Below are 24,510 nucleotides of genomic sequence, written 5' to 3' on the forward strand. Positions count from 1 at the left end.
AGCCAGGTTCAGATGCCGCTTTATTGAAATGATATCAGACATTATGACAACAGACAAATTATCTGACATTTTTTAATGCGGCAGTGCGTTGAGTTGTTTTCAGTCAAGTGCGCGGCGGGGATACAGAGGAGGGATTGAGCTGTGAGTTAAATCACACTGTCTGATTTCTATTTCCAATAAAGTAAGTGAGAAAGAAGGCTAATAAAGAAAAGCTGACAGACCCGGATCTCATTAACAAGGCAGTAATTCATCAGCGTGATTTAAACGTCCTGCAGTTGTGCGGTTATGATATGGCGGCACGCTGCTGCTGCGGCGCACGGCAGCTCCTCCACCAAACAGTAGCTTGCTATTTGAATGGGTAATGTTCCGTAAATAATGTCTGTCATGTTCTATATGATCAACCAGCGAGCGCGTGTTGGACATAAATTGTGCATTCGGGTGTTCAACAGGATCCAGGCTTGACAGATGGGTTTGCAGTATGTGGGCTGAGAGGAAAAGTGTCCTCGGATTGGATGGATTTCAGACGGACAGGGAGATTCATCAGTTATATTCAGTATGTATGAGTGGGCTGTGTGTTGTTGGTTTTTTTTTACTTTTAAATCGTACCTTTGTTGCCGGCCATGCTGCGCTGTAGGATCTGCTCCACCCTCACCGCCATGTCAGACATGTTCTGGGCTATGGCCTGGATCCGCTCCACCAGCCCCACAGGCTGAATCCTGGTGGTGCACAAACACACACAAAAAAAAACATCTTCTGATGATCAAAATTCTCTTTAAACTGGATCTTCAAAAGAAAGAGGACACTATATTTCTTCCGTGGCGTCCTTCCATCCAGCAGGATTTGTCGTCTTCACAGTCAGCGTGAATTATTTGGAAAGAAATGCTAATTATCTAGAACTTGAGGCGTGAAATCGAAAAAGCTTTTAAACACTGACAGATAATTTATTTGTTGAGATAATAAAGTAACTCGGCATATTAAAGCGGGTCCGCTGGGGAAATAATACCACAAGACAATTAGGTTGTTGGCTAATGCGTTTCCCCGCATTTGACCTCTGTGGCCTAAAAGTATGGGGGGGTGATATCGTGTCATTGTTCAGAAAACTTATTTAAAAAGCACAAAAAACACACAAAAGACTGAAACTGCATTTAAAAAAATAAATGTAATCTCCTAAAACAATATTTTTAATTAGAGTTTTCTTTTTTATTCAGTTTATCTCCAACACATTGTCACAGTTTCAGATTTGTTTCGGTTTTCTTGGTGTATTGTGATCTGGAAGCCTTTGAGGAAAAAGTAGAAATTTCGAAAGAGAAAATCATTATTTTGAAACTTGTGTGGGTTTAAATTTGTACTCGTAATGAAAACTGTTCTTTCGGAGCTGTGGTCACAACACCTGCTTTTTAGAGATCTTCTTACACATTCACAAGCTCACGAATCTCATGATTTCTGGCAGACTTGGCTCGCAGCTTTTGTCTGAACGTCGAAAAAAGATAAATCTACAATGTTTGCTCTCTGCTGAAGTACAATCCAATCAATGTTGTATTTAACAGGTTAGGTAGGACTGACAGACTGACCACTAACGACTAATGCGCACAGCATACGCCAACAGGAAACCGCTTTTGTTCTTTGTGCTTTATTTCGGCCTATCAAAGCATTATGCAAACCTTCAAAGCTTAGTTTAAATCTTGAAAAATCTGGACTGTGCAATGTCTATCCAACACAAACGCTGTTGGTCAGATAATGAGAAACCACTATTTACAGTTGAGATGGAGATGTGGTGGATGAAACAAAGAGAATAAAGAGGGAAGAAGGGTTTGAAATGTACATTACAGTACAGTCTTACACAATATCTCAAATAAGACAAGACATACACAGACACGGCAACTACTGTATATGCAGCCTCACTTGCTGTATGAAAGGCAACCACCGGCAGAGGAGACGTCTTATCAAAGTTTTTTAACAAGTGTACAATAGATTTTCAAAGGAAAGAAGCCCAATGCTTTAACAATCGTTAACCCCAAAGCTTACTACAGATACTTTCATTAATTGTTAAAGGGATTTTTGCAATAAATTATAGAATATTCTTGAAAAAAAAAACAATGTTTTGCCTCAGCTAGACAGACAGACAGACAGACAGACAGACAGACAGATGGATAGATAGAACTTTATTGATCCCTTAAGGTGCTGCAAGGTGGTGCAGTTGGTAGCACTGTTGCCTCGCAGCAAGAAGGTCGCCAGTTCGCGTCCGAATCTTTCTGTGTGGAATTTGTAAAGTACAAGTATCTTAAATGTGTAATTAAGTACAGAACTAGAGTATGTGTACCATAGTTGTAACTCGCTCACTGTTCCAGGGTCAGTGCTGTTGACATCAGCTGACAAACTGCGATACATCATTACTAAGAATAAAAGTGCTAGACTGAAACCAACTAAAATAATGTTGATTCATAAGAATGTTAGATTTCTATTTCTTATCTCATGGGCTATTTGGGTTTTTGCGGTGCTGCATATATAGTGTTCATTTATAAGAAAAAACATTGCAGCATTCGAACACTGATTTGGAAAGCAATTACCATGGCAATAGGACGCTTCGATCCCACTGATGATATGGAGACTTTTATTTTATTTCATTTCCATTTTTATATGAGTTCATTTAACCTGGAATTTGTTTTCTTTTATTATTATTATGCCATGGTTTCCTATGCATAGTTTATAGGCACTTTCCAAGTAAGATATGTGTTATGCTTTAAAAGACAAACTATAGTCATCACATAATTTTCAAACTTTATGTGCTGCAATTACCAGATTTGCTTTGCAGGAAGTATTCTGCAAGAGGAAAGCTTGTAAATACTTAATGTTTGCAGCTGCTGGTGAATCCCATTAAACTAGTGGGAGGCTGTCCTTGCAGTGTGATCGCTGTCTACACAGCTCAACGCGCATTCAGACACACTTTATAGCGTCCAACATGCAACAACTAAAGAGAAAAGTAAATCCCGAGCTCAAACTTCTGCACAGCAGCACGTGACCTTAATGACGGAGTCCTCCTGTGTTTTAATCAACCAGCGTTCATTGGTGGAACCACTGTTTTGCAGTGTATCATTGCTGTTTTACATGACATTTAAATGAATTATTTTAATGAGCAGTCTGGTTGTGTAGTAGACTTTCTGGAATTTATATTGCTCATTAAATAGCTCGGAATATGTAAATCTGGGAAACTTGCGAAAACAAATGGAACAGTGGTTCAGAGCCGTATGCAGATCAAGAAGCAATTGATTTCATTGAGGCAGCATTTATTATTGTGTGCGTGTGTTTTCGTGCATGCGTGTGCGTGTCAAGGGAAAAGCAATCTAACCGTGCTTATGTGCATAAGTTAACATAATCCTAAAGCCCAATTTCATTCCACTTCATTCTACGCGATTCCCAGGAGGCGAATGGTAGTAACATCTTCTTCTATCAATTAAATTGCTGCTGGTCAGCACAAATTATACAGTATAGTCAAGTAATCACACACACACACACACACACACACACACACACACAAAAGTAAAGAAGCTGTCACTTGTGCAGACACACATCGGTTGCCTCGTGCAGAATCATCCCATCTTTATACTGCTGGGAGAGGAGAAGCTACCCGCTGCCGAAGAGCAAGAGGACAACTTAATTACTTTATCGACATTATACCAGGTGGGCAAAGTTTTCCCTGCACGAAGATCTCACACTAATCGCTCAGGTCAACCCTCGCCTTGAGCCACACAGAGTTTTTTTATTTTTTTTTTTAATCCAAAGTGAGGTAGAATGAAGCCAAGAAATATTCACAAGCCATATATTTTAACTACCAAGTTGAGCCTAAAACTATTTGGCCTTTGTCACCGTAACATTTCCAGTTTATTCCCTGAGAGGCCAATTAAATGATTGTTAGAACGATGTGACTGAGAGTATATCCACAGGGCATTCTGCAGAGAAAATTAAATTGTAAGTGTAATATCAAACTGCCGATAGAAATAATAATATGCAGGATTTTGGCCGGAGTACAACACATATTTTCCCTGAGGCTTCTGAGAGGCAGGGGTTAGGTCGGGTCAGGTGTTGTACTTCTGTCATTGTTCATTATTTGCAGTCAGCAGCAGTTACACAGTCTCAGACATACTGTGAATTGCAAATGCTACTACAATATCTCTTCGTATATTACCCGATGTGCTTATATTATGGTGTGCAATGCTGCAGGCTCCCTTTGAAGTGGATTTCAGAGGAGACGTTTCCTGGCTGTGAGGAAGAGGGAGGTGATGTCCGGGAGGGTAACTAACAGCAAAGGCACAATCAGGAGGGAGCTTCCTCCCCTTAAACCTCTGGGTAGGTGCAGGCATGAGAAAAGGTCTGTTTCCAAGGAAACCACAGAGCACACAACTCTGGGCTGGCTGCTTCAACTTGTCCAGCAAGACACCTGCTATTCCGTTTTTTATATGACAGTCTCTTTCATTTTTCCAGCTGCCCAGGGACGGAGGGGGATGGGGTTTGTTCTAACACATATCTTCTTCAGCACCAGGCGATTTTCACGGCGTGCAGCTGCTCCAGTGGCGTGCTCCAGGGCTCCACACTTGGCCCTCTACCTTTTTCTTCACGCCATATCTCTCAGGTCCACTTCAGCCTCCATGCTTTTATCTTGCAATTACTTATGCCAATGAATTTCACCTTTGGCACACAGGTGAAGCTGGAGAAGTAGAGAGAATGTTCCGCAGACCACCTCGAATTCAGCCTTGACAGTTTCGAGCTTCTGTTCCTTCCCAGCGTAACTCAGTATCTCCCTATTAACACTGTAATAAACCGCCTCCAACACTAGAGAAGTCAGACGTTTAACTTTTTTTGGCAGCAAAACTGAAATTTTTCCATTTATCTCGTAACAAAAGCCAAGAAGATGCCTATTATTGGATCACATGTACAAGTTGTAGCATCGAAATATTGTCATTGAACATGATTTATTATAGATTTCAGTGATGTTTCAGAAATCGACATCAACAGTAGCTATTTTAGATACATATGAAATAACCATTTAAATGGCGTTGGACACCGCTGGTCATAGATTCCGTTACTATGAATAGTTAAGCGAGTAAAAGATTAGCTAATTCCCAAAAGGCATAAAGTTATAGTTTAAGCATTCTTTTTAATATTACAAGCAAGACGAGTGTATTATTATTATTATTATTATTTTATTTCTTTTTAAGTTTAAAGTGAAAAAAAAGAATCACTACGAACAAGTTTGGACACTTCAAGAGATTCTAGCGATGACCAGATAACTTTTATAATATTTAAATTAGCTTGATGGGGTTATGGCTTGTTTATGATCATCACTGGGAAGCAAAATAAAAACAATCAGCAGCCGTGGGCTCCTCTCAGCAGCTGCCAAGCACTCTGAAAATGAAAATAACTGATGCCCACGAGGCAGGAAAAGGCTATAAGGAGCACAGTAGTTTCAGGTAGCTGTTTCCTCAGGTCTTATTGTAATTAAGAAATGGCAGTTAACGGGAAAACTTTCTGAGAGAGCTGCTCGTTAGATCACTATAAAGGCAGCAAAAGACCTTCAGGAAGATTTTGCAGACTCTGGAGTGATGGTTCACCGCTCTGATGTACAGTGACACGTGCACAAATATGACCTTTATCGAAGTCAGCAGACAAAAAAAAAAAAACTCTCTTACATCCTGACAAATAGACTATAAACAGAAAATCCAGCTCCAGAAATGTGCAAATAAATGTTTGAAACAAGCCTGATGCATTTATGATTCAAGTCAAAATAGTTCCTTTTGGCTAGAATGAGCAAAAGGTCTCTCTAGAATGTAAAAAAAAAAAAGTTGGTAGAATTTCACAAAAAGAGCAGAACTGTTGAGCTCAGGGAAGGATTGATTTTGCTTTGGGCTTTTGTTACAGCCACTGGAAGCAAACTTCATACTGTCCGTAAAGAAAAAAAATGAAGGTGAGCATGGCCCCTACAACAGGATACTGATCCTAAGCACACCTCAAAACACACAATGGACGACCTCAATAGGTGCGAGCTGAAGGTTGTTCCGTGGCTCTCACAGTTTCCAGACCGAAATCACCAAAATTCTCTCAAAAGAGCAGAGTGGTCGAACAGTTTTACAGAACTTGAAGCAATTTGCAGGAAAAATGGATGAAAATCCCCCAAACAAGAGCTGAAAGAGTCGTTCATGGCTACAAAAAGTTTTTACAAGCTGTGATATTTACCAAAGGGCTGTTGCTAATTATCGACCAAACACTTGCTTTGGGCCTTTTGGGGTTTTTTTTTTTGCTGTTTTTAGACTATGAAAGAAAAAATATCAGGTTGCAAATCAGGTCATCTTTTACTCGCTGAATTGATCACAGTAGCAGAATTTTTTGACCATAACTTTTGCATTACAAATGTTGTACATACAACGTACATAAACCCCAACATACACTTCATTTTTGCACGATTTTCCATATAGTTTAACATCTTTTGCCATACAACTGTGTGACAAACAAGCAAAGGGGGACTACAGATGAGAACTAGCCTTCTGGCTAATTCTGGCTTTTTTAACCATGTGTAATCATGTGTTTTATGAAATTGCGCTGTCCCCTTTTAGATAAACTAATCTAATAATCTAAAAAGTGCTGTAACTGTTAAAATATGTATGAATTTCAGATTTGTCTCCTTAGTCAATTATCAAATCTGTCAGTTAGCAGGACAAGCTAAGTGTCCGCCGGACTCTAAGCTATTTGGTCCCTCATTAGTGTCAAACCCGACGCTCTAGACCCCCAAAAGGTCACGGCAAGAACTTTTTGGAGGACCGCTTTGGCATGACCTTGCGATAACATTTGCATTTCCTCTGACTCGTGGAGACAAGCTGTGCTGCATTATGTGTCCTGTAATGTAGTAGAGTCACCGCTTCACCAAGCTTCTCTCACTGATCGCTGCTGAAACAAACCGTCTCTGTGGTTTCTGACTGCACACTCAGCTGTCAGTGTGACTGTAGTCACGGCTGCACTTTGGTTGTTAAGATTATGGCTGTGACACATTCATTTTTAATGGGCGTAACACTGACGACATGCAGCGGTTCTGTGTGTGCAGTAGTTTTGAACTGAAGCTATTTCATTCCTGAACTCCTTGGTAACACATCTGCTGTTATCACAAAGTAATGTGAAAGTAGTCCTCTAATAGAATCTCACCATTAGCTTTTTGGAAAGAAAACCTTGGATTTTTCAAGTCTTAAACCAATGTAAGAGCAGTGCGTCTCTTACATTTCTACTGATTTTACAATAACAGCAGCAGCAGTAGCTCAATGTTGGAAGCTCCAGGTTACTGATCAGAAGATCAGCCCCCGTAATGCCGCCACCTTAGTCTCTTGAGCAAAGCCAATCTTCTCACAGTGCTGCAATGTATTTGTGACAAATAAAGGTTTCTTTCTTCCACAGGAGCACTGCAAGAGTTCAAAGTAGAGCATGCACTAAACTCTGACATTATATTAATAAAAAAAATTCACTAAAACACTCTTCTCCCTTAGCTGTGCAGTGAGCATTCATAGAACAAGTGACAGAGTGAGATACATCAGCTGCATCTTCTGATGGAACATCAACATCATCATCATCATTTACATCGTAAGCAACACACAAGTCGTACTGTACCTGTCCAGGGCCGAGCTGAGCTCATCCAGCCGGTGGGCATCGCTGGTGTTTCCCAGCTTAGACAGAGCGTCCATCCTTTTCATGATCACCTCCAGCATGTCACTGATTTTTCTCAGCACCCCGCGAGACTCTTGGCCACCAAGTACTAAAAAGAAAACCCACACAGACAAACAAATACAGTGACTAATAATAGAAACAAGATGGCAAAAAGTGGACAAAGAACGCAAGAGCAGCATGAGAAATTTGAATAAGTCATGAATTCAACATGTTTTTGACGTTATACAGAGTGCATGTATACAAACATGCTGTAGCTTCATATAATGTAGGAAACAAGGTCAGCAGAGCAGAACAACTTGTTTGTTGTCCAAAATACAACCACAATATTTTCTGTAGCAGCAGCTTAAATGCACTGATGTAGCATAAACTCACCAAGGCCACATTTTAAGTGACTTCATTTCAGGTCCCAGTTTCCCTGTGCTTTACCTTTAAACGTCATTTTATTCTATTTTCTATTTACGTTCGTCCCTCATGACTAAACCCGGCGGCTCAGTGAGGAGTCGGTGCTCCAGCAAAGCAAAGGAATGGGCAAATTACTCTCTCAGTATTGGATTTGTCTTTCTGCCTGGCTTAAATTATTAATGACCTGACTGGTGGTAAACCAGAAGGATGCTGTTAGCAAACACCAAGTCAATTAATGAGCCAGCAGCTACAGACAATAAGGTCAAAGCAGGTTCTTGACTGCATTGATGGTGAGTGGAGGTCCTGACCCTGCACTCCTTCCTTTGATCACACTAAGCTCAATGCCAGGCATAACTATTAACAAGGAACCGCATCGACTGCTAAGAAGTTAGCTTGTTGCCTCAGGCAGTAGGTCTTAAGTCGTTTTTGATGAAGAAAATTCAAAGGGTCGGGAAAAATAATGCCAGTCTTGGGACTTCAGAGTGAATTTGTGGTCTGAACTCTTGAGGAAAAAAAAAATAAAAAAAATAGCAGAAACCAACAACAGCCTTATATTGTTCTTGGAGGTTGAGAGTGAAAATAAAGCTTCTCCTCTCGCTCATCAATTGCAAAAGAATTTAGAAAGTGCAACGTGTGCAGACTCACTTCCCCTGTCAGAGTTCATTTATCACCACCCAGGCAAAAGTCACCTTTCACAGGAAAAATCGTATTACAGCCGCAGTAAATAAAATAAGGAGAGGGAAGAAAAGTCACACTTTTTCTGGTCTTGTGTGCTTTTGAGATTGGAAAAAAAAAAAAGGAGTGAACCATTCATATCATGAAGAAGGCTCATGAAAACAATGAAAGACTTGAAATACATCGGAGTGAATGTTATTGGAGAGAACCCAGATATTCTCCAATTCTTGCACCTTTACTGCCTATGCATATTTTTTTTTTCCTTTGGCTTAGCACAGTTTTAGTCATTTATAGTTTCCTCCATCCCAAAGATGTCTCCCTTTGAATAATTCAGCAGTTAGAGAACAAATTTCCATTCCATGAGCAGAAAGAAAGAAGCTAAATGAATTTACATTCAGATTTTCTGCTTCACAGCAGCAGTTTAACAATACATTTGACAGAAGAATGGTACAGGATGAAAAAAAAAGGGGGGATGAGATTTAGGAAGGAAGAAATCAATGGAAGTAACATATCACAATGCTGTCCAAGCTGCAAAACCTGTTGCATCTGAGACCAAACTAGTAAATCCTGAACAAATAACTATTTCACCGCTTTACTGTGAATTTATTTGAAAGGATTTCTGTGTATTTCAGAGCATCCTCTATCAGTCGCAGTGTACTCGCTGCAGTAAGTCTAAACACAGCCTCTGGGCTAAAGTGTGGGAAGAACTCACATTTCTTCACAGCAATAATCCTCACACGCTTTGTGCTAGTAAATCACCATTACTGGGACTGAACACGCTTCCTACAATGTACATTTTTAGCAGTGATCCGTGTATATGTATATGTATATATCTGGCAGCCAGCTCCTGGTCAGGCATCCTTTTGCTCTTGCGTTCTCTTGGGAAACTTCAGACTAATGTGAGCTTTCCAACGCAGATTGAGGTGAGTAGCGGGTGTTGATAGCATCTATGTGGGAACGCAGAGCTTCCTCTGTCTCATTCCTCATCAGCTGGTTAATAAAAGGTCGATTTAGCAGCAGCTAATCTCCTTTAACGACTCAATTTCCAAAGTGCCACGGCACAATCGATATTATGAACAAATTCCAATTAGATCACATTTGTACTGTAGCCTGCTGTGTGTGTGTGTGTGTGTGTGTGTGAGCTCGGAAACTGGCTGACCAGCTATAAACAGCTGCCCTCGAAGAGTCCCACGGGCTCCATTCGAAAAAATGTTCCTCCCCTCCGAAACAGACAAGTCGATGCCACAGGTTTTTACCCATTATTCGTCTGCCAGCCAGTATCTCTTTATCTGTTTAGCCCTCAGTGTGTTCCAACCTTTCTCCTTTACCTGTTTCTAATTTTGTCATCAGCTTCCCCAAAATGTGCCTCTCCACGAGCCTCGCCAGATTGTCTATCTGCCTCAGCGGTTGAGCCGTTTGTCTGTTAATCCCGTCTGCCTGTTGCTGAATTCTGCTCTTATCGGCAACATTAGTAAACTTCGCCTTCACCTCACATGCTTCCGTCTGCAAGTCAGTGGCTGCTGGCATATAAAGCTAATCCTTCAGGCATTTTCAGAAACCTTTCAGCTGGGCCGAGAAAGCGTTGATCTGCCCAGAAAATAGCTACGAGTGCGTGAGGACCAAGTGAAACAGGGAGAGAGCGCCGGTGCGTGAAACACAGACTGTCAACATGAAACCATAAATCACCACAAAACAACACCAGCTGAATATCTTTCATAGATTTAAGAGTCTAGGTTTCATTAAAAAAAAAAAAAAAAACACATGATCTCAATAGGTTTGGAGTCTATAATTCAGTGAAGTGTTTAAAAATTATATTAAATCACTTGACGATGAGCTTTAGTCAAGTCACTTTACAAATAAATTGCAAAATAGACGAGTACATAACGTTGTATTGCAGCAATATCCCACCTAACAAGAAAAAAATGTTAAATTAGAAAGTTCAAGTATAGCATGTGGGCAAGAACTGATGTTCAAAAAGCATCTTGAGCATTTTCGAACATGACAACAAGCAGGTCTGACATGTCGTGCTCACATGCAATCCACGCGCTGCAGGATGTCTGACTGCTGTTGCCTTCAATCATGCAACCCGCTGGGCAACTTTAACCGAGTGCACAATTGTACAGCGCATAGATGTTGACATTACTGCAGTTTTTATTTTTTTATTTACTCTCTTTTGAGATAAAATACCTGAAAACAGATTAGAAATAACCGAGCACAATGCCTGAATGAAGGACAATGAAGCAAATCCAAACTCTAATGAAGACTGTGTGGTTATTTCATATGATTTTAGATAAACTGAATATTCAGCTGCAACTTTAAAGAGCTAGTTTCTACTAAGAACTCCACTCACGGTTAGTCTGCTCAGAGTACTTGTGTGAACTTAAAGGGTAAATGACTTCACACATTCACCGTAAATTAAATAAGACAAGCGAAGTGAGCTTAGAGTAAAGGTCAGGTATTGTTTGTTTGCACGAATGAGTCGGCTTAGCTCAGCAGAAACCTTATTAATTTATCCTCTTCAGTTGGAGTTGCTGTCAGAAAAGTTTTTCAAAAAATTGAGGACAGAAAGTGCAGCCCAGCAGAGCGACGGGCCACATGGATGTGAGTAAAATCGAGAAAAACATGGCAGCAAGGATCCCATCAGAGATAAACGAGAACCAGCTTGAAATATCTGAAATGGGATCAACAAGTGTTGGATACAAGGGGACAGCGATACAGCAGGAGAGCTCGATGAGAAGCTGGAGCTGAAAGCAACATGCACAAGACATGAGCTTTCGGAGATGAGAGTTATTCTAAAAGGAGTCTAACATGTAATCCATCTTTAAAACACAGGCAATGCATTTTTAATAGTGATGCACGATATTAACATTTCTGGCCGATACCGATATCCGATATTAGGATTTCCAATATCGTCGATAGCTGATATTACCGATATCGATTTTCAATTTTTGTTCACACTGAAAAATGAGGATAAGTAAGCACTGTGAGACCATGAAAACTATTCAATAAGAAGCCCATACCAAATCAGACCATATAGTCTTCTTTATTACACAACAAAAGCAAAACATATTTAAAGATATTTTAACATATTTAAAGTTCAGGTCCAGGACCATTTAGGTAAAAACATCTGTAAAACAGCAGCAATATCAACTGTAGAGATTAGAGGAAAGCACTAATCTTAGACAATCATCAGTTTTTCACATTGGCTAAATTTGTCCATCGGACCAATACCAATATATCGGAAAAAAACACTAATATCGGCCAATATCAATGTGGTCGCCGATATATCGTGCATCCCAAATTTTAACCCAAATAATTTGTGGAACCAATGCACACCGGCACACAAATGCAAACCAGTGCAGGAAGAAGAGTTAATATGCGTTGACTAGGTAAGAGCAACAGCATTCAGACATTTAGACTTATGCTACTGCTGCACTGGACCGTTACTGTCGTGCATTAACACGTAAACATTACTTTAACCGTCATTTTACCAACATATTCAATACGCAAGAAATATCGACTGGAGACAGGAAAACGTAGACAAGTTAATTTAATTTGCATATTGTGTCAAAGAAACGTGCTAATTGCATCTTTTATACTAAGCACAATCAATTAAACACTTATTTCCCCGTTCATTTTCAGTAATTTCAAGTAAGCATTATTATTACTATTATTATTATTACTATTATTATTATTGTGACACAATATTATTTATTTATCATTATTTATTTAGACATCTCGACATTTCAGCAATGCCAAATCTGGGCAATTGTTGGCTGAAAAAAAACCCCACACTGCTGCCATCCAAAAACTACATTTCAGAGATAAATTCTCGATTTGTTCCAGCCAAACTTCATCTTGGAGCTCCGACAAACCGATCTTTCTCCTCGCATACATATCCTTCCCACCCACTCACTCCGCAGCCTCCAAAATGCTTACATTCGTTCTCTGACTGCATGTCGACCATATGTACGACGCAACACTTTTATCTCACTTGTGCGACAGAACAAAAACGTTTAATCAGATTGCCGTAAAACATTTGATCGTGAAATTATGCGCCGCATCTCTGACTTTGAACATTATCTTATTTTAGCAACATTTTTTTTATGTGGAAAACTGTGTTTCTCTTTTTTCTAAATGACTGACAAAGTCCCCCTGGGAGCCCAATGCATTGGTATTTTTAAAAAGCGCTATTTAAAACAGAAACAGAAAACAGTTATGTGACGTCATTAGGGAGGGAAAAAGGTAAGTGCATGCAAAACTGGAAATATAGAATGATGCACCTATGAGATATGACAAAGTATACATCTGGGGTCTGTGATGTTTTGTGTGTAAAATCCTAATTGGTAATAAAACTAATACTGTGGAATCAATGTAGTGGAATAAATGAATACCTCAAAATTCACAGTATTCAAGGACGTACAATTAGTTTTATTCCCCAACAGTCAAACATTTTAAGCAAGGAAGAGGAATAAGTAATAACAGCATCACAACATTTCTTTATGCTTATGTGAAATAACCAACGGAGCACGAAAAAAATGCTGTCGTATGTTACGATATGTTGCTCAATGTTGCAGATGTCAGCGTGTCATCACAAATTTTGAGGAGTTGTTGTTCATTAAAAACACATTCCAGTTGTTGGCTCAGTGTTTTGGGAGGAAATCGTGCTGTCTGTATGTGAAAAATCAGTTTTTTAATTAAAAAAATGTCCTCTTTCTCAAACATCTAAAAGCAGAGAAGGACAAGATATCATGACCGCCTTGCAGACTACTCAGTTTGGGTGTTTTTGTTGTCTAATCTTTAGAAATTGACACATTTTGTCAGAGCTTGGAGCGGGAAAAAAACAAAAAAAAACTCTTCTTATCCAAATGTTAGCGTCTGTGTGTCAGCCAGCATTAGTGAATCATTAAGCAGCCTAGTGCATTATAAATTTCTCCAGTGAATAAAAGATACTGGGAAATATTGCTGATGTTCATGACATAAATACTTTCAATCAAAGAGGCAGCCTTTGCAATTATTCGAGTGCAAAATAACTGACTATACCCAACGTATGACTGACTATGATGCAGTCAGGAGGTCGGGATGCTCTGAGTTTCTGGTATTTCCTGAGACTTTGAGCAAAAAATTCTGCCCTTGATACCTGAACCATGAGTCATGTAAACCATTTGACGTTGGTGCACAGTCGCACTACAAGCCTCCTTTCAATTCCTTTCAAACAGGTTGTTCTGTCAGTTGAAGTGTAAGTAGACGCACACAGAACAGAACGAGGCGTAAACAAACTATTCAACAGATTGTGTTCTATAGAATCTTAAGGAAAGCCAATATTAACATTAACATAAATAAAAAACCGTTGACCTTTAGCTCTGCTGCTTGGTAAGTAGCCTCACAATGCATGTGGGAGTTGTAACTAAACCTTGACTGAGAGACTCGATAATCATTTCAGTTTGTGCACACACATATGAAGACATGACCTGTTGGAGTTCATCAAACTTCATAAAATCACAAAATCACAGTATTTTCTTGTCTCTTTTGTCAAGCACAATGTCACAGCTCTGGAAGTAGCTGGCAAGCGAGACCCAAACAGAAGACGAGATGCTCTGCCCAGACAAGACAGACAGTCTATAAAGAGATGCACTACAAATGAACACATTGATTTATTGTTGCTGCTATTTGCCCAATGCAACTCGCCGACTAAGCCGCCCGGCTCTGCAAACGAAATATTTGGATGCTTTCTTCTCTTGTTGCTCAGACTAGCTGCCAATATTGAATACAAACAGAGTGTCACCAAGTGCCCCCTGGGTAATGCAGCTTATTTAGGGCCATTATGAATCGCTCAGTGAAACAAGTGGAAACCTCTTGGGCTGAAACATGAGCCAAGAGTGCAAAAACTGCAGTTCCTCGAATGGCCACTAGATGGTGGCTCCAACAGTGAGTCAGTCTCAGTGGGAAAATATGCAACTTTACAGCAGAATTAAACGTGTTTACAGCCTGGTACAAAAACGCTTATTGGCTAATTTAATCCTGTTAATGACAATTGCATGAGGAGTTCATTTTAATGTACGTATTTAAATTCTATTAAGTGTCATATGGACCCAGAGACATATGCCTGACTCGCATTAGCTCTGCTCCACCGCTTTGCTCATTTTTGGATTAGTCATAGTCTGTAAAGCTGGACAACTATTTAATTTAAATGGTTTCAAGGTTGCAATTTAGGATATATGGTTTGCAATGCATCCAGCCCAAGTGTCATGTCAGTGGTTTTGCAAATTTCCTTATCTCACATCTCAAATCAGAAAGAAATCAGATTTTCTTTTTTTTTTTCTCAACCTGTTCTGCCCTAAGACATCCCTTTTAAACCATATACAACACATAAAACCAATACGGAGAAGACAGAAAAGAGCACCAACAGCTTGTTAGAGGTGCCTCTGCTCAAGAAAATGCCAAAAAGTAAAATGTACAACTGCCAGAACTGTGCCCACTTTGCATTTTGTCCAAATCAACAGAATCCAGTAAAAGATGAAGCTTTATAGCACCTCGGTGTAAAATTGTTATCTTTGCTTTGTGCACGATGTTATTTTTATGTGTTAATGTTGGAAATGTAGTCATTCATGTGTCAACAAAAGTACAGGATGCAGAAAGGCGTCCTGTCTGATTCATATTCACCTGCTCCTTCTTCTCCCCATTAGCACCACTGAAGCTAAATAAATAAATGCCGTCGTCCCTGATGTGCACTCTGGCTGACTGGTATTCTTAGCGATGCGGCTTACGTCCAGACCTCTGCTCCTCACCTGTCACCGGGATGAAATCATACATTCCCTCCTGGTCTGAACTCAAGACACGCTCAGCCAACCCTCTCCCCCGTCCTCTCACTCCCAATTCAAATATTCATTACAGAAAAGGCTGATTGAGATTGAGTTGCTCTCTTATTTTTGGCACCTACGAGGGGAGCTGCCGGATCCAGAAGCTATTAGAGCAGAAAACCTCTGTCACTTATCATGTGTGCAGCTCCAACCTCTTATTATGCCTGACAGCGCTGAAAAGGGGGAAACTACCTGCACTACTTTTTAATCATGGCTCTCTCGAACTTCAATTAAAACCTTAATCTGTCTCTTTCGCTTGCTATCTCCTAACCTCCGTTTCCAGCCCACGGTATGCAGATAGACCAACATATTTAGTTAAAAGCACAATGAAGTTTCGGTAGACTGAAACCCTGCAAAACTTTCACCTTTATCAGTGTGCTGCAAATGTAACTTATATTGTTATTTGATGTTTGACACATAGGTGATGTCTTAAAATAGCAAAGCAAGCAACTCACAAGTTGAGGAAAGGCAGTGCTGCTAACACACAGCATTGGGTGTTGTGATTTTTCTTCTTTACGCTCTGCGCTTCCTTCAATTTGAAATAAAATAATGGACATTAAAGTCTCAGCTTTGATGTGAATAGGTTTATGTTAATATTGAAGGAACTGCGTGTGAGATATAGCCCTGTTAACACATTGGATCCTAGGTTTAACGGTGGTAGTAAAGTATTTCACTTTGTGGAAAATTTAACTCTGAATTTATCGTCGGCTACTGCCAGAAGTCTTAGATCCATCAGCAGGCGCTTTTACATCTTCCCGGGCGTTGCTCTGCCAGGCCTTTACTGCAGCCACCAGTCAGACTGAGCTTGTTGGGAGTCTCTGCCTTTACAGCTCAGTCAAATTGAGATCAGGAGAACAACTCTGCCAGACAAGGGATATTCCATCTCTTCATCCTGAAAAGCTCTTTGGTTACTTTGACGGCACGGTTTTTTTTATCATCCCGCTGAATGATGAAATGCCGTCCGATGAGTTTTGATGCATTCGGCTGAATCCGAGCAAACTCCTGTTTTCCTTCAGCGTTCATCCTTTTGTTTCTGTCAGCGGTGAAATCATCAATAAATGCCAGTTCCAGTGGCGGCCAAAAGAAAAACTGCAATGTTTGACAGATGAAATGTTGTGTTTTTGGGTCATGACCTGCTCCTTTTGTGCTCCACACTTTACTTTTCTTTTGTTGTTGGGAACTCGAGGCCGGCCCTTTCTGTCTTTGAGGCTTACCGGAGCTTTACGTCATGTGGCGAATCCATGTGGCTTTTCTTCACACCGATTTTTCACTCATCCACAAAACCTGTGCTGCTCGGTCGACTGTGGCATTTTCTAGTGTCCTTGTTTGTAAAAACCCAACTCTTGATTTTGATAAAGCAGCTTACCATCGATTTCTCTCTAATATATGATGCTTATCTTTTTTAACCGCATTACGATGTTCGACAGTTGAATGATCTTCATCTTTCCTCAGTGTAAATGGCAGCTTCTATTTAATCCAACAGCCACACAAGAGCTCTTCTGTGCTATATGCATGAACTACTGCTAAAATAACACATAAACATGAGCCAAACAAGTGCCCAATTAACTATGAATCCTTGCAGTTTAGCCACTATGTGTTAAAAGAGCTGTATGTTACACACAGCTAATTCAATATTTCTCTAAATCTACTCAAATAAAAGCTGAGAACTGGCCCTTCAGCATAATGTTCATTATTTTTATTCTAGACTGAATGTTCTAAAGCACCTTGGAAAACAAAAACAATTATATCTGTCTAAATAATGACTGTCTGAACTGCACCCTCATTAAAAACACGTACCTCTTAATTTAGCAGGAGGCGCACGAGTGTGGCGCCGCAGAGTGTCACAGCAGACAGTCATTTTTTAGGACGAAACTTTGGTAGCTTAATTCTATTTTTTTTTTGTCTCTCGCTACTTTGCATAAACATATTTCCTGTTTTCACACACAAAAAAATGCATGAAAGAAAGAGAAACAACAAGAATAGAAAACGCTACCTGTACCAACAGTGGAGGTGAACTTCCTGACCCAGTTTGCCGCCGACGACACCTGAACACGTACAGTATGTTCCAAAAGACACCGTAAACCTGTAATATTAACGCACAATGCTGCACGTTGGCACTGTTTAAACAGGCAGCTATGTTGCTTGTGCATTAATTACTCTTGCTTTTCCCTGTTTTGGATGTATGAGCACTGACACGTGCAAGTTCCTGCACACAGTTTACGGCCACACTCCAATAGAGGCAATTACATTACCAGAGCTAATTTATAGCGAGTTGTAATCAAAACTGTAACACTTAATTTCCCACTGGTTCCACCAGGTCACAATTAATTAACTGACAGGACATGCACACACAAAATTAAACCAACACCAGCAGTATATAACGACAGTCCTGTCCACAAAAGACTGCTAATGAGCAGTTTTGTTTATCGTCTAGGACAAAAACACTACACGGGTACTATCTCGGTCTAAAATACGTCTGTTGTGAAGCCACACAACAACAAGAGGAGGGGGGAGGATGATATGCTGTATATCTGCCTCGGCCCTAAATATACAACAAATGGTTCTTTAAATAAAAGATGCTGAAATGCACAAAAGCGGTGAACAACAAAGCAATCTGAAAACATTTTAGCGGCTGAATCTGGGTAAGTGTCACTGCCCATCTTGGCTAAAACAACAATCAGCACAGTCCCTGCTGTCATACCTGCAGCACAATCCAGCAGAAAAATCACTGCTTTCATCACTCGGCGACAGGAGCTCGTGAAAGAAACAATGAACGGTCATCTTTTATCCACACCTCCCCTTTTGTCAGCCAGACCGTCACCTGCATTCACAGTTATTCTTAACTGCTGGTGAAGCTCCGTCGGTGAGGGCAAAGGTCAGTTTATTTTATTCATAAAATCTCCACGCGCCCTGGAGGGAGAGCGCTTCCATTCCAGACGCATTACTTCTCCAATTTTTCATTCAAACAAAGTAGCGAAGTTCACAGCTCTGATAAACCGGTAAACGCCACACCCTTGCTGTGAGCGATGTCGGAAAAGACTCATTTTAATCCATCATGTGGCGAAGACTGCTGAGGCGTGAAATAAAAAAAAATTAAAAAAAGTTGCGTCTCTGAAAGGATGGCAGTAAACAGGATGCTGAACGATGCTCCCTGCACACCTGATGCTCGGATACAAGTCAGCGATTTATTCAGCTTACTCCTGCGAGTCGGTATTATTCTTTAGCAATTTTGAAACTTTTATTTTATTACGTGCTTTCAATTGTGAGTTATTTCATGCATTCAGCACAATGAATAGGAATGGGTAAATGCATGGTCCAAATGCAGGGAAAGCAGGTAAAGATTTAAGGGAGATGAAGCCATCTGCAGCTGATTTTTCCAGCACTTAGAAAACTGCAGGTAATGGAGCTGACAGGTAAGAAAAGAGAGGACATTAACACCTTGAACCATTGAGCCCTGCTCTGAGCAAACCTGAAAGCGTCCAAGGCCTATTTCTCTCTTTGTGGCTAAGCAGCATTAAGACCCCTGTGGCAAAAGGACACAAAGTGAAGGTGGTCTTCAAAGGGCTTATTAGAAAGCTACAGTACACCTCTGGAGCCTTTAAGATATCTAGGATCAAACGCCTCCGCCTTTCATGCTTCCCACTCTGGTAGAAATAGTCTCCTCTCTGTCCCCCCTCTTACTTTTTCTCCCTCATCATTAGTTCCCTGTACCTTCAAAGCGAAGTAATGAGGGAAATGCATGCATTTTAAATCTGGATATAGCCGAACGCTGTTGTTCTGCGTTTTTGGGGATGTGTGTGGTGTCAAAGAGTGCTTCACTTACACGCTGTACATCGAAATCTATACCACTCCAAAAAAAAAAACAGAGATAAAACCAGGCAAGAGGTAAACAGAAACACATAAAGAGAAAAGCAGGCAGACAGCTAGAGGGGGGCAGGAGGGCAGAGAGAGAGGAGAAACAGAAGGTAGCAAGACAATAATTACAGATTTTTCTTCACACTTTTTTTTGCTCTTCAGGCAGTTATTGCCATTCACAGGATGAGAAATAAACAGAGGAGTGCTTCGTTTCCAGCACAGCCTGGCCATTTTGTTTACTCTCCCAGACTGTAAAAAACGCCGGGAACGCTACAGTGCTTGTGCTGCTTTTATGAAATGTTCGCACTTCTAGCATGAAAGCGTGTCACATCTCACCCCGGATGCATGCGTACATGTGCGCAGGCCGCATGGATGTGTACAGCCAGCGTTATCAGAGTGCTGCTCCGCTGAACAAATGCATCCCGCTTCGTTCATTACGCTAACTCCAGGGCTGCTAATCCTCGCTCTTCCAACACGCACATGTACACAAACATGCGCGCACACGTGGAGAATGAGCATTTACATAGCTCGGCTCTGCCTGGTTAGCGGCAAGGCAGCGTTTAATGAGCTGGAGGCCGGTTGCCTTCCCTTGACTGCAGCCTGTGAGTGGTTAATTAATCAGACAGCTCTCCCGTTTTATCCCCCACTTTTTTCTTTTCCCCATCTCTCACCTTGAACTAGCTATACTACTTCATAAACGGGTGAGATCCTTGAAATTGTCTCCCAAGACAACACCTGATGCGCCTCACTACAACACTTCCTGCCAATATTACTATACTGTCAGAGTAACAGACTTTCCTGAGGGGCTGCTTCAATTTTGAGTCGGTCTTGAAATCTTTAATAACCAGGACATTAATCGCAGTCAGTCTGACCAACACTATCTTTAAATCGTACACAACAAACAACCACACAACAACATGCTGTTTACTGATTGGCCCTGAGACAAACTGCATTATTCAACAGGGATAAAATAATTACTGCAGCCTCATTTGAATAGAAATAAATTTCTATCAGTATGCTACAAATGCAAACTAAAAAAATCTGGTGTCTTTGGATGAGTTCTGATGGATGGAATCATTGCGTCTCATGCCAGCTGGTATCTGTCACAGAGAATGACACGCAGTGTCAACATTGTGCCAGGCGGCGATAAAAAGGTGAGAGACAATAGTCCTAAAGCTAACACTGACTCTCCCAAATGGCTTGTGCTGTAGTGGTTTATATGCAGAGGCACAAAGCGCAAACACAGAGAACGTGCTAAGAAAGATAACAAGTTTCTCTCAGAGATGCTTGTGCATAGTTCTGATTCCTTTCCAGAGTGGCTTTGATTCGTTGATCTCTGTGAGGGCAAGGCCTCTGTTGCTATTTTGGAATTACTTTGCGATAACTGTAGCCGCCACCCTGAAACATGCAGCTTTCACTGTCAAACAGATGCTCCACGTGCCACCATCGCACCACCTTCCACATCTCCAGCGCAGGTTCATTATTAATAAGTATAAATATTTTCTTATCATATCTTCACTACCAGACTAATGAATTTTTAAGACAACTTATTTCTGCTTGATTGAACTTACAGGACGAGTCCCACTGGTAGAATACTCGCTCTGCATAATGCATTTATTGGATCTGCACTATTTGCCTACATACTGGGTCAACACAAAACATAAAGATGAGTCAAACAGTTTTCAGCTATTTGCACTACAGATGAAATGAGCGGGTCAAAGTGAGGTCATGACATGAAAGGAGGTTAAAAAAAAAATAAAAAAAAGACAGAGGCGTAAATGAGAGAAGATGGGAGCCTCTCAAGGCGACAGCACCCCTCCGACACATTGCTGATTAGCAAAGCGAGCAGGTCTGGCAAGCAATCAAGGAGGCCCCACGAAGCTCTCAGCACGTTTCCATCCTGTTCATTACCAGCCACTGGAGTCGCAGGCTACCGAGCTGCACTGAGGCGTAACTGCAGGCTTACCTTCAGCTCGTATGGTGAAGGGGGAATCTCCGGGCCGCTTGGCCGAGAACTGGCCCCCTAGAGAGGTCATTAGAAAGCAGAGGCTGAAGAAGCCGATCCCCACCACAAAGATCCTGCAGGAGAGGAGTTAGAGACAAGAGGCCGATTAGGTGGCAAAAGACCAAAAGAAGAGGTTAGTGCTCATGGTGAGATTATCGTCCCTTTACACGGAGCAGCATAAAAGCATAATACTATATAAAAGGACAGCATAAAAGAGCATCTGAGTGAAGAGCACAGGGACCATGGATATAGCCACATTCACCATTCAATAGACTGGAGTCTGTGTGTGTCCATTTGTAAGAGTGTATGTGTAGGTGTATATGTGCAGTGGGTGTGACAACCTCCTTACAATACTCTACCGGTTTAGCAATGTTATAAAGAAAGGAGCTAAATATTGCTTATTCTTCCTGCAATGAGGCGCCTCAAGAGGGCAAAAGTTGGTGCTCTTCATGTTGGACATGAAAAGTGTCCAGAGTGATTTTATCAGACAGAAAGGAAAAACAGGACAGACAAGGATAAAAAAGGAGAAGAAAGTACTAAAACAAGGCAGGTTTCACAGCAGAAGGAGTTCAGAGTCGGGAATCTAAATCCTTTATGAAGTTTTATGGAGCGTGGAGTTATTTTTCAAAGTTCATATTGTACCAATCAAGCCACGGAAAAGCATTGTGTACTCGGTTGACTGTGTCATTTAAAACGAACCATTACACGGATGGGTTTTCTGCATCACACTCTGCCCCAGTGAGCAAAACATCCAAAATAAAAGCATTCAATTACAGGCGAATGGCTGCGAAAACACACGCAAGCAGCAAACACTTCTCAAGTTCTCCAGCTTAAGAAACAAAACGCTTTGGAGCGATTAACTTAAAACTGGCTTGTCTGAACGCTCCAGGACTCATGCTGAGAAAATGCGTGGAAACAATCCTTTCATGGAGCAGAACTGCGGGACAGATTGTCACACTTCTGTGCTAAAGAGCCAATTTTTAAATATTTCTATAAGGCGGGGATCCGACAACAGGACGGGGGATGCAGCCACTCAGCTGGAGTTTGTGATGGTGCCACATCCAATATGTGAGATAATGGTGCAAAAAGTGGGATTTGTGCTCGGTGGAGCGTGCACGTGTGAGAGAACACAACGATGAATCTATAGTGAGAGCTTTTCTCCCTGCACCATCCACTGAACTCTACAGTTTGTGTCACAGGGGTGTGTTAAATCAGGTGTGGAGCCCTGGAAGAGATGTGCAGCATCACCAGAGAGCTGTGCAGCATCAGGGGGGAAACTTTAAATCTCTGAGCGCTGGCACAGGCTCTGGCATGGCCATCACCAATTATGCATGGTGCTCCCTGAGTTTGGGTTGAGCCTATCTTCACAAAGTCGGAAGTTTTAATGAGTTTGTGTCAGCTCGGTTCGCTTTCGCAGCTTCTCCAGCTGCTGGTGGGAGACTTTGAGCTGAATAAGCAAACCTTAATTGTGGCACAGCGGACACCCTGTGGTTCCAATTAATTCCAATGGTCTGAACTTGCAAGACTTGCTCTGCTGAAGACAAAACAATCAGCAGTGTTTCAATGCAGATGCCTGAAACAGTGATTTAACCAACAATTTTGCAGTTTTTGCTCCATTGCGTTACATATTTCTTTTTGCAATTTTTCATGATGTTGCAGCAAGAATAAAGGAAATCCAGTCTCCTGTAGTCATTTTAAATGTGAGAAAACAGTGCAAAGCTTTCAAATTTGCAGCAGGCTGGTTCTTACCTGAACGGTTTGCATGTGAGAAGACATCTCCTCACCATAATGGAAAGCTCGCTGCTGGTTGCAATCATTTTCCGCACACGTACAGAGCGCCGGCTGTGCTCACCATCGCGCAAGTTTGTGTGTCAAGTGGCGTCAAAAGCATAATGTTTGTCAAGCTTTGAGGGAGCGATCCAAACGCGCAACTTCCCAGACTGACTGTTTATGAGCAACTTCAGCGCAAATCCTGCCGGTGCGTCCTGCAGGCGGCAAGAAGGAAGGAAGGCAGGTAGGTTCGGTTAGTCCTCCTCCCGACACTGAAGAGGAACAAGTAGAGAGGGGTTAAAGCTGTGGGTGTCCTTTAATAAGTTGTGATTGTGTCCCTTAATGCTGTTAAATGTCCTGGAGACGCAGCGGCATCGAGCGCAATAAGCCTGGACCGCTGAGTTCATTGGATTCCTCAGAGTGGAAGCAGCTCTGTTCTGGTTACATGACACGAGGAGCTGCTCGGCTGCGGCTTGTTTACTGACAGCGCCACCTAACGACTCACATGGGAGTGCAAAAGTTGATTTCCTAATTCATAGCACATCATAGTGCAGAAATTAGAATACAAAAACGGTCTCAATTAGCATTAATTTAGGGTGCTTCGGCTGCATTTTTAGGGTTTTGATCAGGGAACATTTGTATTAGTAAGTCTTTCCTTGAGTCATTTTTAGAAATGTAGCAAGAACACAGATAAAATAGTTTCCAGCAATGTTGCAAGAGGTCAAGCAGAGGGCAAAATTTGATGCCCTGAAAGCTTCTGTAGGTGTATATATATGTGGATGTAACCATATTTCCTGCCAAAAATATAGTCTTTGGTTGACATGTTGTGTACCTATGAGGCCTCTAACATCCATAGAATGTGATGCGAGACATGTATAGTAAGTCAAGGTTCTAGAAGGCTTATTTTATTTATTTTATTTTGCGAGCGTGACATGCCGAATTGTGATGTGGACGTATTTGTAAGACCATGAAAACTGATGTGCATAGGGTTCTGTGTATTGTCATTAGATGTGCAAAGTTAAAAGTTGTTCCCACGATGTGCTCATGTTGGTATTTAACAACACATGAGACTGATTTTTTTATACCGACCCTTACTATGCTTATAGTGCCTGAAGAAAATATTCAACCAGCTTTGGAGTTTTCAATTTATTTCAGCTTTTTTGACAAAATTTTACAATAAAGTTAATTGGAAGAAGGTTCTTTTGTCTGATGAGACCAAATTGAGCATTTTGGGCTTCAGAT

General features: G+C 41.1%; 1 protein-coding gene across 2 annotated transcripts in view; it reads right to left on the minus strand.

The window, feature by feature from the left end:
- The window catches only part of mgat5b (alpha-1,6-mannosylglycoprotein 6-beta-N-acetylglucosaminyltransferase B), a 70,660-nt gene extending 47,345 nt beyond the window's left edge, over nt 1-23,315 (minus strand). For both annotated transcript variants that reach the window (XM_008305604.1, XM_008305595.1), the window contains exons 1-4: nt 23,248-23,315; nt 21,460-21,572; nt 7,645-7,789; nt 607-716 (exon numbers count right to left, since the gene is read on the minus strand). In XM_008305604.1, coding sequence (XP_008303826.1) covers nt 607-716; nt 7,645-7,789; nt 21,460-21,572; nt 23,248-23,315 — 436 coding nt within the window. The remainder of the gene's footprint in view (nt 1-606; nt 717-7,644; nt 7,790-21,459; nt 21,573-23,247) is intronic.
- Between the last annotated feature and the right edge of the window lie 1,195 nt (nt 23,316-24,510).

Source organism: Stegastes partitus, unplaced genomic scaffold (genome assembly GCF_000690725.1).
Source record: "Stegastes partitus isolate 25-593 unplaced genomic scaffold, Stegastes_partitus-1.0.2 Scaffold43, whole genome shotgun sequence".
NCBI classification, from domain to species: Eukaryota; Metazoa; Chordata; class Actinopteri; family Pomacentridae; genus Stegastes; species Stegastes partitus.